Source organism: Microcaecilia unicolor, chromosome 6 (assembly GCF_901765095.1).
Source record: "Microcaecilia unicolor chromosome 6, aMicUni1.1, whole genome shotgun sequence".
NCBI classification, from domain to species: domain Eukaryota; kingdom Metazoa; phylum Chordata; class Amphibia; order Gymnophiona; family Siphonopidae; genus Microcaecilia; species Microcaecilia unicolor.
In genome coordinates this window covers 93916873-93929221 of record NC_044036.1, presented here as the reverse complement: position 1 = coordinate 93929221, position 12349 = coordinate 93916873, and the positions used below count along the sequence as shown (strand labels likewise).

General features: G+C 41.9%; 1 protein-coding gene across 1 annotated transcript; it reads left to right on the top strand.

Annotated features, from left to right (window-relative positions):
* Positions 1-1204: 1204 nt before the first annotated feature.
* Positions 1205-11913, top strand: LOC115473324 (glutamine synthetase). Its single transcript, XM_030208184.1, has 7 exons — positions 1205-1311; positions 4663-4842; positions 5246-5407; positions 6406-6552; positions 7676-7803; positions 9830-10029; positions 10507-11913. Exons 2-7 carry the CDS (start codon positions 4677-4679, stop codon positions 10823-10825), a joined length of 1122 nt encoding a protein of 373 aa, XP_030064044.1. The 5' UTR covers positions 1205-1311; positions 4663-4676; the 3' UTR covers positions 10826-11913.
* Positions 11914-12349: the final 436 nt, after the last annotated feature.

Here is a 12349-nt window from a genome sequence, read left to right as displayed (position 1 = left end):
ATGTGAAACATCCTCCCTCTCTACAGCACATCTCCTGAGAAACTCCTGCTTTACATGTCAGTAGATTGTGCAGTGACTCAGCTCTTTGGGATTTTTTAAAATCCATCTCTACTCTAAATTCTCCTCAGATTCAGAGTGGAGTAAAGAGTACTGTAATTGATTACTGTAGATCACAGTTGTTAGAAGACTCCTGTCAGAAGATAAATGTTTTGTTTTTTTAATTGTTAGCTGTATGTTCTAAAATTTATTGCTCGTCACTGAAGAGGAGTGCTTTTCTGGTTTGCCAAATTATGTAACAGGAGGAACACTGGCACATGCCTTCCAGATTCACTTCAGTTGCTAAGTGTCTGTGTAACCTCGGGTAAATTACTGTTGCCTCCTGCTCTGAGTTGAAAACAAGACATTTTCGTAATCAGTTATTATGCCCTTGTCAGCAAATTGTTTTTTTATTTGTATTTAAAATAAATTTGCAGAAAATCAGGTGGTACACAGAAATGCCAGTTGGCTTACTGGAGACTGTGGCGCAAGGTGTCACACGGCTCCTATTATTGCTTCTGTGGATGGTTCCAGCTATGCACACATACAAAAACCATATTCCTCTTAAGGCCTTGCAAGAACTGTCTTGTTTCTTCAAACCGGTCAGGTTTCTTTCAGTTCCACTAAAAAAGGGTGACATTTATTTACTGTACTCTTCATCATAATTTTGATTAGTTGATGTTAATGTTCAGGGGAATTACCTAATTGTCGGTTCTGTGGATTTGGGAGAAGGAGTTTAAAAGAGCCAGAGTTTTCCTGTAAGAAGGAAGAGAGAAGATCTGGGATCAGGTTTCTGCTCTACTTACAAGTAAAAAGAGGCTATGGCGCTTCTGTTCAAGGTTTTTGAAATGCACAGGTGACGTACAGAGAGCGGGAGCCGAGCCCATCTTTGTTCTGGATGTAGCACTTTCTCCCTGGCCTCGAGCAAAGCAATCAATCGGGCAGCAGCTTGTTTTTCTTCTTGAGTTGCAGGGGGAGGGGGCGGAGAAAGGCCGGGGATTTCGTGGGAAAACCCTTTCGCGGCGGCTTTTGTCCAATGGCAGCTGTTTCATGAGTCCGGCAGCAGAGCTTCAGGTCCAGATCACGTTCCGCTTCAGCCAATCAGAGAGACCGGGGGCCAGGCCGCAGCGGGCATTAAATGAGGAGCCGGTAACCAGGCTGTGCAGAGCCAAGGATGGGAATAAGAGAAGCAGAGAAACTGAGAACAAGAGAGCTCAGCATCGATCTGTTACTCGCACAGCAGCTACATACCGGCTTTTATCCAGCAGAACACAGGTAGCTAGCTAATCCTCCCCCCCCCCCCCCCCTGCATCCATTCCCCCCCTCCCCCCCCCCTACCCTGTGAAGCCCTCGCGAGGAGCAGAAGCGGGGGCTCCCTGATCACATCAGTGTGGAGCACTCTTGTTGATTATTTTCGGCTAGTGTCTAGAGATAGCAGAATGCATCTGTGCACGAAAGAAAAGCCATACGGGCTTCCATTACAGGATGGCTTATTCTTGACTTGTGGTTGGTTTCCAATGGATTTTGAAAGCTGATTTTTATTTAATGATTCAGACTAGATGTTTACATGATGTTTAGTGATCCCGTTTAAGTACTGCAAGACAGAAAGCTTCGTTGCTCTTGTACCAGCGCTGAAACAATAGGGAAGCCCCCTTGTGTGACCTGGCTTTAAATGGAAAGTTGAGGCAGCAGTGGGCAGCTCCAGCCAGTGCCACCTACGGAGCCAATTGTCCGTATCCCTGTAACACGTTAGGAAGGGATACAGATGGACCTTTGATTTCCTCCGTCATACTTCTGGGGCAACTGAAAGAAAAAGATCTTTGTGCTTGTATCGTCTCCCTCCAGTCCTCTGACCAGAGCTCAGCGTTTAAATCAGTTCACTACTCGAGCTCTAAGATCATCGGAGGGGAGCGAGGGCAACTTCTAGAAGATAATAACAATAGAACACGTCTCGCCATTTCTGGTGCCCTCTGGCTCAGCAGCCACAGTAAAAGACTGATTATCTCCTGAGTCCTGCACCCGATTGCTTTTACTTTGCTGCCGGTAGCATTTCTGCCGGTTGCATTTACCGTCTTCTCTCTTGCTCTACATATATAATCAAAAAGATAAGACGGTAAATGCTACTGGCACAAACTAGGGGGGGGGGGGGGGGGAGAGGGCACAGAGTAAGGTTAGCGGACAGAGAGAGAGAGAGAGAGAACAGTGAAGAGTAAAGGGAAGAGCCCGAGAAGAAAGAACAAAGGAAGGACAGCAAGAGAAAGAAATAAAGGGCAGGATGTGCAGCAAAAAATGAGGCCAGAGGATGAGTGAGAGAAGGAAAGGGACGTAGAATAGCGAGAAAAAGGAAGGAGAAGACTGGCAGAGAGGAGCCGAGAGGATGGGATAGCTTCTATGCTGAGTGTGACCTGTTTTTTTTTGTTTTTTTTTTTGCCACTTGCCAGCATTTTAAAATGATGCCAAAACAATATAAATGATCCCTTCCTTGACATAATTGAAGGAGCATGCTCAATATTGGGAGTACTCAGCACCCACTTCACTCATAGGGCTGGCTTCTATGACTCCCAACTTGTCTGGGGAAAAAAAAAACCCTATGTGCCATTCTTTATTTGGTTTGTTTGAAAATTTCCCCCCTGTACTGCTACTCCTCCTTCCCATCAATGTATTTCACTTTATGCTGTTCATTCGAAGCAGGGGCCTTTATTACTTTAGAGCTTGTAGGTTGTGTTGTGTGTGTGTGGTTTTTTAAAAAAATTTATTTGCAATGTTTCGTTTTTTCAAATAGTGCAGATTCAACATTGTAGCATGTGGATAGTTTAACAAAGCCTAAACTAGTTCCTATTCTTTCAAAGATCAAAATGTACAGGGGGGGAATTAAGCCAGGGTATATATCCTTGCACAGTGAGCTGGACAGATGTTTCTTATGAACCATTATCCAGCACCTTCTCAGCTAGCCTCCACCTCATCTTGCATTTCTTTAAAATCTTAATCTTTATTTCATCGTTCTCTAGACTTTTTTTATTAAAAAAATATTTTGGTTAGTTTTATATTTACTTAATTTAGGGGCCCTTTTACCAAACTGTGGTAAAAAGTGGCCTGCGGTAATGTGGGTGTGTGGAATTGACACGCGCCAGGCCACTTTTTACCATGGCAGGAAAAAGGCTATTTTTTAAATGGAAGTCGTTACTGGCTCAGTGCTCATATAAAAATTGGCACTCAGCCATTTGTTGCCTGAACCCTTGCTGCCTCCTCTTTAGAAAGTGATAAGGGCTCATGCGCTAAACCGATTACCACCAGGCACACTTACTCACTACCCCCACACTAGAAAAGAAAAAATAATTTTTTGGCACAGGAAATGGTGCACAGCGAAAACAAAACTACCACCGAGTGCCTGGGCCTACCTGGCATTAGTGCAGTTTTGCCATGTGTTACCCGCATGGTAGCCCTACTTCCACATGATAAAAGGGCCCCAATATTTTTTGTAATTCCTAGGGTATGCCCTTGCTCTATACTCAGATTTGATCCTCTGAACTTCAAGGGGGAGGTGGAATTTATGTGCTGTATTAGATTGCATAAGATAAAATGATCAGAGTCAGCAGAAGGAAGCTTGATGAGTTTCTCATACGAAACTCTTTTCCTTTTCAGCTGCCCCAGGGGTCCTTGGCTTCCTTAGAGCCACTCCATGATCTGTAACTGGCTTGATCCTGGTTGCTGGTAGAATTCAAAGTCTCATCTGTACCTGTTTCTCCTGATCCCCCACAGGGTCAAGAACAGCTGACCCAGTGGCACTGACAGAAGCCGCCCACTGTCGCCTTTACCTTCTAGCCAAAGCCAGGTCACACAAGGGAGCTTCCCTATTGTGTTGTGCCAAGACTAGCCAGGTTATCTGTCTGACAGAATTGAACAGGGATCACTTCAGACATCTTGTAAACATCTATTCTTAAAAAGAATTATTTAAAAAGTCAGCTTTCAAAATCCTTTAGAAAACATATCTCCCTCCTCTCCTCTCTGATTGGTTTTACTCTGCCCTGGAGATCCAATCAGCTGCAGGAGGTGGGAGATAATCAGTCTTTTGCCCTGCCTGCTCCAGATGGGCACCAGAGATGGAGAGAAGTGTTTCTATTGTTGCTATCCTCTAGAAGTTGCCTTCTCTACAGATGCAGAGGTTGTCCATCTCCCCACTCCCAAGTAGAGAATGAATTGATACTTTAAATTCTGAGCTGTGGTCAGAGGAACAGAGGGAGACAGTGCAGGCACAAGGATCTTTAGTATCAGTTGTTCTGTTCTTGTTAACTATATCTTAAAAGCTTGAAACATTTCTCAGCTTAAATCTTCTTTCCCAATGTTTAGCAGGTTTTGACAAATTTTAGATGAAAGTATAAAACTTATCATTGAGATTTAATCATTTCCATTAGTGGTGACACTGGATACTTTTCATGATACATGAAATCTGCTGAAGGAGCTAGGCCTAAATGCATGTTTAATTGCATTCCAAAGTTTGAGAACTATTTATAGAATTTTGGGGTAAGTGCACATGAAAAGTGCACCTTACCACTCCCAATGTACAGGAAAGACCTGATAAGCAGCCTCTGAACAGGCTCACAGCTCTGCCTATTTCCCTCCTTGCAGGATTTCTTGCAACCATGTCCACCTCAGTCAGCGCACAGCTAAGCAAAGCTATGAAGCAGATGTACTTGGAGCTTCCTCAAGGAGACAAAGTTCAGGCCATGTATATTTGGATTGATGGCACAGGCGAAGGATTGCGCTGCAAGACCCGCACATTAGACTGCGAACCCAAGAGCGTTCAAGGTAAGCATCGAAGTACCCCCATCTTCCAGAAAAGCCTATCTGAGGGTGACTATTCACTATGATCTCTGGAAAACATACTTGGCTTATAGGGATTTGGACAGGCAACAAAAAATAGTTATTTCAGTGGTCTGTATTTATTAAGAAGGAGGGCTTTGAATAAGGCAGGTAGAAGAGATCCTCAGGCTGCTTGCTAGTGAGGAGATGTTATGCACTTGAATACTTCCCATTGTTGGAAACTCATCCATTTCACTAGGAGAAGCTTTGACTGCGGCACAGTGGCTTATGGCCTTAAAGGTCTCTTGCTCTTGCTCAGGCCTCTTTTGGTTTTACAGTGTGTGTTGTCCTTTGGCAAAAGTTCTCACTGTGTTCTAATCTTCTACCTCTTTCTTTTCTTCCTCCCAAGATCTTCCTGAATGGAACTTTGATGGCTCAAGCACCTATCAGTCTGAGGGCTCCAACAGTGATATGTATCTTATCCCAGTTGCCATGTTTCGGGATCCTTTCCGCAAGGACCCTAACAAGCTGGTTTTCTGTGAGGTCTTGAAGTACAACCGTAAAACAGCAGGTGGGTTTATTAAATCTGTGTTCCCTGGAATCCTCATCCTCACCCTTTCAGTGTCTAGGAAAGAAAGAAGAACAGATTCCAGGAAGAAGACTTATGTGAATTTGAGTGATCTCTTAACAGAAACATCTCTGCAATCTCTTTTCTACAAGAAGCAGGGGGCAAATACTACGGCTTTTTTTGTCTAGGAATGCAGCGTTTTATCCTGGAAACTGATACCACCTAAGTGAGACTAAGGCTGCATAGTGACAACAAAATTACTCATTTCTTTTCCCTAGTCTAGAGTGTATCGCCATCACCGAGGGAAATCAAAGTTGCCCAGAAACTCAAAGACAAAGTTAACTGAATCACTTTAACTTTCATCTTCACTTATAAAAAAATTGTCTTAGAGACCTCAGTCACTAGAGCTTGTGGCTGGGCAGTATCATAATTCTAAAATGCATTGATTCTGTATCCTGGACTTTTTAATACATTGTTCGGTGAGCAAGTATTATACAGCTCTATGTATTACATAAGGATGAAAATCTCTATATGAGAGAAGTATGTCATGCCTCCATCTTAGTAACCTGCATGGAATTTCAGTACAATCCTGACCATGTCACTCTCTCCTTTCACTCTATATCTTCATCATCCACTATAGCTCTAGGTTACTATTCTAGTATCAGGAGTGAAGCACTCTAACTTGCAGTTAGGATCATGTCTCTTGATTGTCAGCAGGAGCCTGAACTTCTGTGCTCTGCTGCCTGTGGCTTCTAGTGGTCACCTCCTTGCTGTATAAAGTCCAGTATGTGCTGAGCTCTGCACAGGTCTTGTCTTCCACAATGCAATAAAGTTAGCTCACATCTTGAGTCTCTTACTCAGGTTCAAGGTGAGATTATTGGACATCTCAAGTGATATCCCATGATATGCACCCTACTAGGGGAGACTGAACCTTGGAGAGTGAGCAAAGCCTGCATTATTCTTACAGAAAATCTGAACTACAGTTCTTCTTGTTTCCTCAGAGACCAACCTAAGGAATTCATGCAAGAAGATAATGGACATGGTAACAAATGAGCACCCATGGTTTGGCATGGAACAAGAATATACCCTATTAGCAACAGATGGACATCCATTCGGCTGGCCTACTAATGGATTTCCAGGACCACAGGGTAAGCAGCCAAATGCAATGCTAAGTTAAAAAAGATGCAGTTTTACAGTGATCATTATTATTATTAGCATTTGTATAGCGCTACCAGACGCACGCAGCGCTGAACACCTGATACAAAGAGACAGTCCCTGCTCAAAAGAGCTTACAATCTTTAATCAGAGAGACCTGCACAGCAATTAGCTGCTTCAGAGAGACGGAATGAACTAAAGACACATTTCCACTAAAGAGTGGAGGACTTGTAATAGCTATAGTAAACACATTTCCTAGGCTTAGGCTTGAACTGTGTGGAGTGTGGACAGATCCTGGCAGGAATGCACTTACAGTTAAACTTTCCTTCTATCATTGTCCACTAAAAAGCTGCAGAATTCCCCTTTGTTCTGTAGTTAGAATGGGTGTTCAGTAGCTCTTTGTGTCCAAGAACATATTACAAGTTTAACATTTTGAAACTGTTTTTATGTAAGTAATGATTACATGACATGCTCAGGGTCACAGAGAGGCAGGGATAGTAATGAGATTCCTCTCAAACTTGGCATTTTTATCCATCTACTGATGGGACCTGATCCTATTTTATGGTCATCAGTGGACTTCTGCTAAGAACCTCTTAAACTCTTTGGTCACATGGCCTTTTATTTATTTATTTATGACATTTATATCCCACATCCCAAACAAGTTTGAGTTCAGTGTTGCTTACAATAAACAGTATAGGATACATAACAGAGTAATGCATAAGAAGTAATTTGTTGTAAGAATCCAATTTTACTATACAGTATCATAAACATACTGGGATAGCTATGGATGTTTAACATTTATAAAATATATTATGAATGAGAAATTATACATGAAGTAAAGAGAAAGTTAATGAGTCTAGTAGCCAAACCATAGTTTGTGGCCTTAGGCTTTCTGTTGCACTGATTTGAGTCTGTTATGTGCTGACTAGGCTACATAACCTTACTGATTACAGTAACTGAAGGGGGTCAGATGACACACAGTCTTCTCACCTTTCATCTTTCACATCCAATATGTTGATAATCCAGCAGCTATGAAGCCTTCATGCTGCACTGATGTATAGTTGTCTGCAGTATTGTTTTAAACTTTTTATAATATTTCTTAACATGATTTTGCAGGTCCATATTACTGTGGTGTTGGGGCAGATAAAGCCTATGGCAGAGATATTGTTGAAGCACATTACCGTGCCTGCCTGTATGCCGGGGTAAAGATCGCAGGAACAAACGCTGAAGTGATGCCAGCACAGGTAAATGCAGTTCTGCCTATTATCAGGGAAGTAGACTTCGCTATGAGGGGAAGGGAGCTGCTCAAAAGACAGACGCTCTACTGGAGCCCAGGCTCCTATTCTGACCATCACTGTAAGAAGTCATAGCTGGTTGTGGCAGATCACTTCTCCAGTGCTCACAGCAGTCACTGGTAGATCATTCTGTTTAGTTGGGTGCTGAACAGGCTAAGAAATGACTGATGTGGGGAGCTAGGCAAGCCAAACAGTGCTATAGCCCAAATTCCAAGCTGGCCTACTCTTCTTAATATCAGTTTCATGTTCCCCAGATGAAAACTGGAGTGCAACTTTCATGCTGTTAGTTTAAAATTGGTCCTCCACAGTGATTGCTTACAGCATTCATTTGCTAGCTGTCTCTCAGGACACCCCACTCAGACCCTCCTTACCACACCACAGCCATGGGGAGGAAAGAGTGTTCAGCAACTGACAGTAGAACAAGATGAAAACAGTTTTGTAGTCAACAAAGCATTGGACAATTTCAGGCTTCATGAAAAACTAATAGATTTGAGAATTCAGAAGGTTTTTTTTTTAATGTTTATTTATTTATTTATGTTTATATTTATTTAAAAATTTGATGGATTGCCAATCTTGGCCAATGCAAAATTGAGGCAATGTACAATGTTAAAAGTATAAAGAAACAGGAAAATGAACTCCAATAAGTGAAGGGCAGGCACAATCATTCAAGAAGCTAAAATGTGTTCTCACACATGGTTAAATCCAACATTGAACCCATGTTCACAGCATTGCTACTGACGCTCCCTGTCCATCCTCAAAGGCCATATGGAAAAAATGGGTTTTCAAACTAACTCTAAATTGCTTGTATGATGTTTCTGATCTAATTGAGAGTGGTAGATTGTTCCAAAAAGAAATAAGCACTGTGTGTTGTTTCCAGTTTGGCCCTATTCGGACTAGGAGAGCCGACCTATGATCATTGATTGAACGTAATAAACGTGGCGGCTCATACTGAACTGTAAGATTTGCAAGATAGTTTGATTTTCCCATCGTGAATCACTTTGAATGCTTATGTAAGAATTTTAAATTTGATTCGGAACTGTATTGGGACCCAATGAAGCTTACGGAATAAGGTGGTCCCTACATTTCACCCTACATAGGAATCTAGTAGCTGTATTTTGTAAGGACTGTAATTTTCTCAAATTAGTCTCAGTAATGCCTGTGTAGAATGCATTACAATAATTCAATCGAGAGCTTATGTATGCCTAATAGAGTATCTGCTCTGTCTTCATGTTTAAAAACTGACAAATGGAGAACAGCTGATAAAGAGCAAAGAAGCCTGAGAGAGTTGACATATCTAGAATACACTCATTGAAACATTCAGTTCACCCCATTTATTAAGATCAAATTCCATTCACAGAAGGAATGTAGGACTCTTGTTGTTTTGACCTTGTCCTCATTGTGAAAAGTTTCATATGTAAGCTTTGCAAAGGAGTTTGAAGCAAAACTCTTTGTGAACCTTTGGTTTGAAAGTTGACCTTAGGACAAAGTACACATGGCCACTTGCACCTCTGCAAGTCAAATTTTGCTGTAAATGTATGTAGAAAGATTTTGGAAATACCATTGACATGTGTATTTTGTCCTCTCCTTGCCTTCAGATGCCTTTTCTCAATGTGGCTGAAAGTCAACATGTGGAACTGCACCTCCATTCTGGGAGGGGGCTTTACAGAGCATTGATAACACTGATAAAACACTTTCTACCTTCATAAATTGCTTTGAAAGTTCCCTTCCAGTGAGCACTAACATTAAGATTTTTTTTTTGATCCTAAATTAGAACATTTTCCTCAAGAATGGGATTTTAGCAAAGCCAACAATGAAAACTAAAGATGTTGAGATTTGGAAACACCTTACTAATGTATTTCAAATAAGAAAAAAATATGTTCCATAAAAAGTAAAACTTTATTATACTGCTGTAAGCAAGCAATAAACTTTCTCCTGATGAATTGAATAATTTCTGTCTTCTCTCTGCCCTGTGTAGTGGGAGTTCCAGGTTGGGCCATGTGAAGGCATTGACATGGGAGACCACCTTTGGACTGCCCGTTTCATCTTGCACCGCGTGTGTGAGGACTTTGGGGTTATTGTGTCCTTTGATCCTAAGCCCATCACTGGGAACTGGAATGGAGCTGGCTGTCACACTAACTTCAGCACGAAGCCCATGAGGGATGCTGAAGGCCTCAAGTAAGTATGATTACACTACTGTCAGCACAACACAGGAAACTTCAGAAAGAGATTATTGTGGATGGGACTAAAAATCTTAGTATATAAGAGAATGTTAATTGGGAATCAGAAGGGTTGATTTTGTTAATTGTTGTGCTGTTTGAGAGATGTTTGTATTGAGAAGGTTCAAATACAGATCTTCTGTTTTAAATTTTAACTCTTAGGATGATGCTTACAATTAGGAAAAGTATCAGGTGATTAATGCATAATTGTCCTTTCAGAAAAGAAAATTAGTATGGTAAAGTTAAACAGGAAGAGTTCATAACAGCTAGAACTGGTAAAGATCAGAGTTCATGGACGCTGTCAATGGATAGGAAGGGACAAAGCCCAGAGTCTTTGGTTTGCCTGGTGCTTTCTTTGTGGGAATTTTACAAGAAGGCTGACGAATTCAGAGAGCAAAAGATACTCTCTAATTCCCTTTTTATTTTCTTTTTACAGGCACATTGAGGAAGCCATTGAAAAACTGGGCAAGCGTCACCAATACCACATCCGTGCCTATGACCCCAAAGGGGGCCTGGACAATGCCAGACGCCTGACAGGCTTCCATGAGACCTCTAATATTAATGACTTTTCTGCTGGTGTAGCCAACCGTGGGGCCAGCATCCGCATCCCGAGGACCGTAGGGCAGGAAAAGCAGGGTTACTTTGAGGACCGCCGACCCTCAGCCAACTGTGATCCTTATGCTGTGACAGAAGCCCTGATCCGTACCTGCCTCCTGAACGAAACAGGGGAAGAGCCATTTGAGTATAAGAATTAAATGGACTGCTTTCAGGAGCCTGGATTCCTACTGTTAATATATTTGCACTCTGACTAAAGGTCAAATTCCAAGGTTTTGAAGGGGAGTCTTATATTTCTTCCTCTAATTCTTCATTAGACAAAGGAGAAGTGGAAGAGAGAGAGACAGGGTCATTTTAAAGACAACAGAAAAAAAAGATCTAATTTTGTCCTTACTATAATTTTATTTTTGGTAACTGCAAAAACTACTTGGCATTTGGTTTTCATATTAGTGCATTCACTGCTAAACGTCGGCAAGCAGTTTTCTGAGACTTCTGTCTGTGGATAAGTAGGGTTTCCTGTGTGAGAACCTGAAATGCAGAGCCACAGACCTTTCTCTTTGTCACCCCCATGTCCATTAACCTATGTTCTCTATTATCACTCACAGGTGAGAATTTCCACTTCCTCTCCCCTGGGGTAGTGTGCTAACCTCCTTAATACCTCCTATGTTATCACCCACCAGCTGTTTTTAAGATAATGAAATATAACTGGATCAAAGGACTGGTTGTACTGTTTTCCCAGTAGCTCTCACTCTACTCTGCACCCTTTTGGTCATGTAGTATTTTTCTGTTTAAATGTAAAATAATATGTGTGTAGATATCTACATGTTTTATCTCTTTGAGAGTAATATTGTTGAGTTAGAATACTTGTGTCTGAAGCTGGGAACTGTGATGTTGGTGGGGGTTTTGGGGGGGGGGGGGGGATGATGCGACAAGAGGTGAGTTCTCTTTGTGCTGGAAGGAAAAGTAGCTGCTTTCCACGCTGCTTTTATTATAAAACCCACAGGATACTTGTTCACAGATTTAGACATAATAAAATCGTACTAAGAGAAAGGCTGACCGCTGGGTATCCACAAGTAACTAGAACAAAATTAAGTTTTGTGTTTTTTAAGAGAAGAATTTTAATGTAAAAGTTGACTGGTCAACTTAAGCTTTGTACTGATAAGCTATACTTTATTTTCTTGTGGATGTGCATGGCACTAAAGCAGGGCTTTCAATGGATGGTTTTCTTTACAGTTTCCTTCTGTGTTGTAGAAAGGGATTTATTTGTAATACAATCTTAATCCACACATTCTGTCTGCTGTAGTTTTATTTCATCTGGGAGAGAGAAATTATAAAAGAGGCTGGGACCATGGTGTGGGGGTTTTATTTTGTGTGGTTTTTGTCTTTTTATATATTTCTTTTCTTGGTACATCTAATATAATAATTTGCTCCTCCAACATTCCAATGTGTCTCACTGGGATCATAACCACCTGCTGACATCACTCCTCAAACGTTCTCCTCCAACATTCTCCTCGAACGTTCTAATGTGTGTCACTGGGATTGTAACCACCTGCTGACGTCATTCCTCCAACGTTCTCCGTCCCCCCTCCTTCCCAGTTCCATGGGACCCTGGAACTGGGAGGGAGGGATAGAGGGAGGGGGGGACCCTGGAAATGGGAGGGAGGGAAGGAGGGGGACACTGGAACTCGGAGAGGGGGAGGGAGGAAGGGGGGCCTGGAACTCGG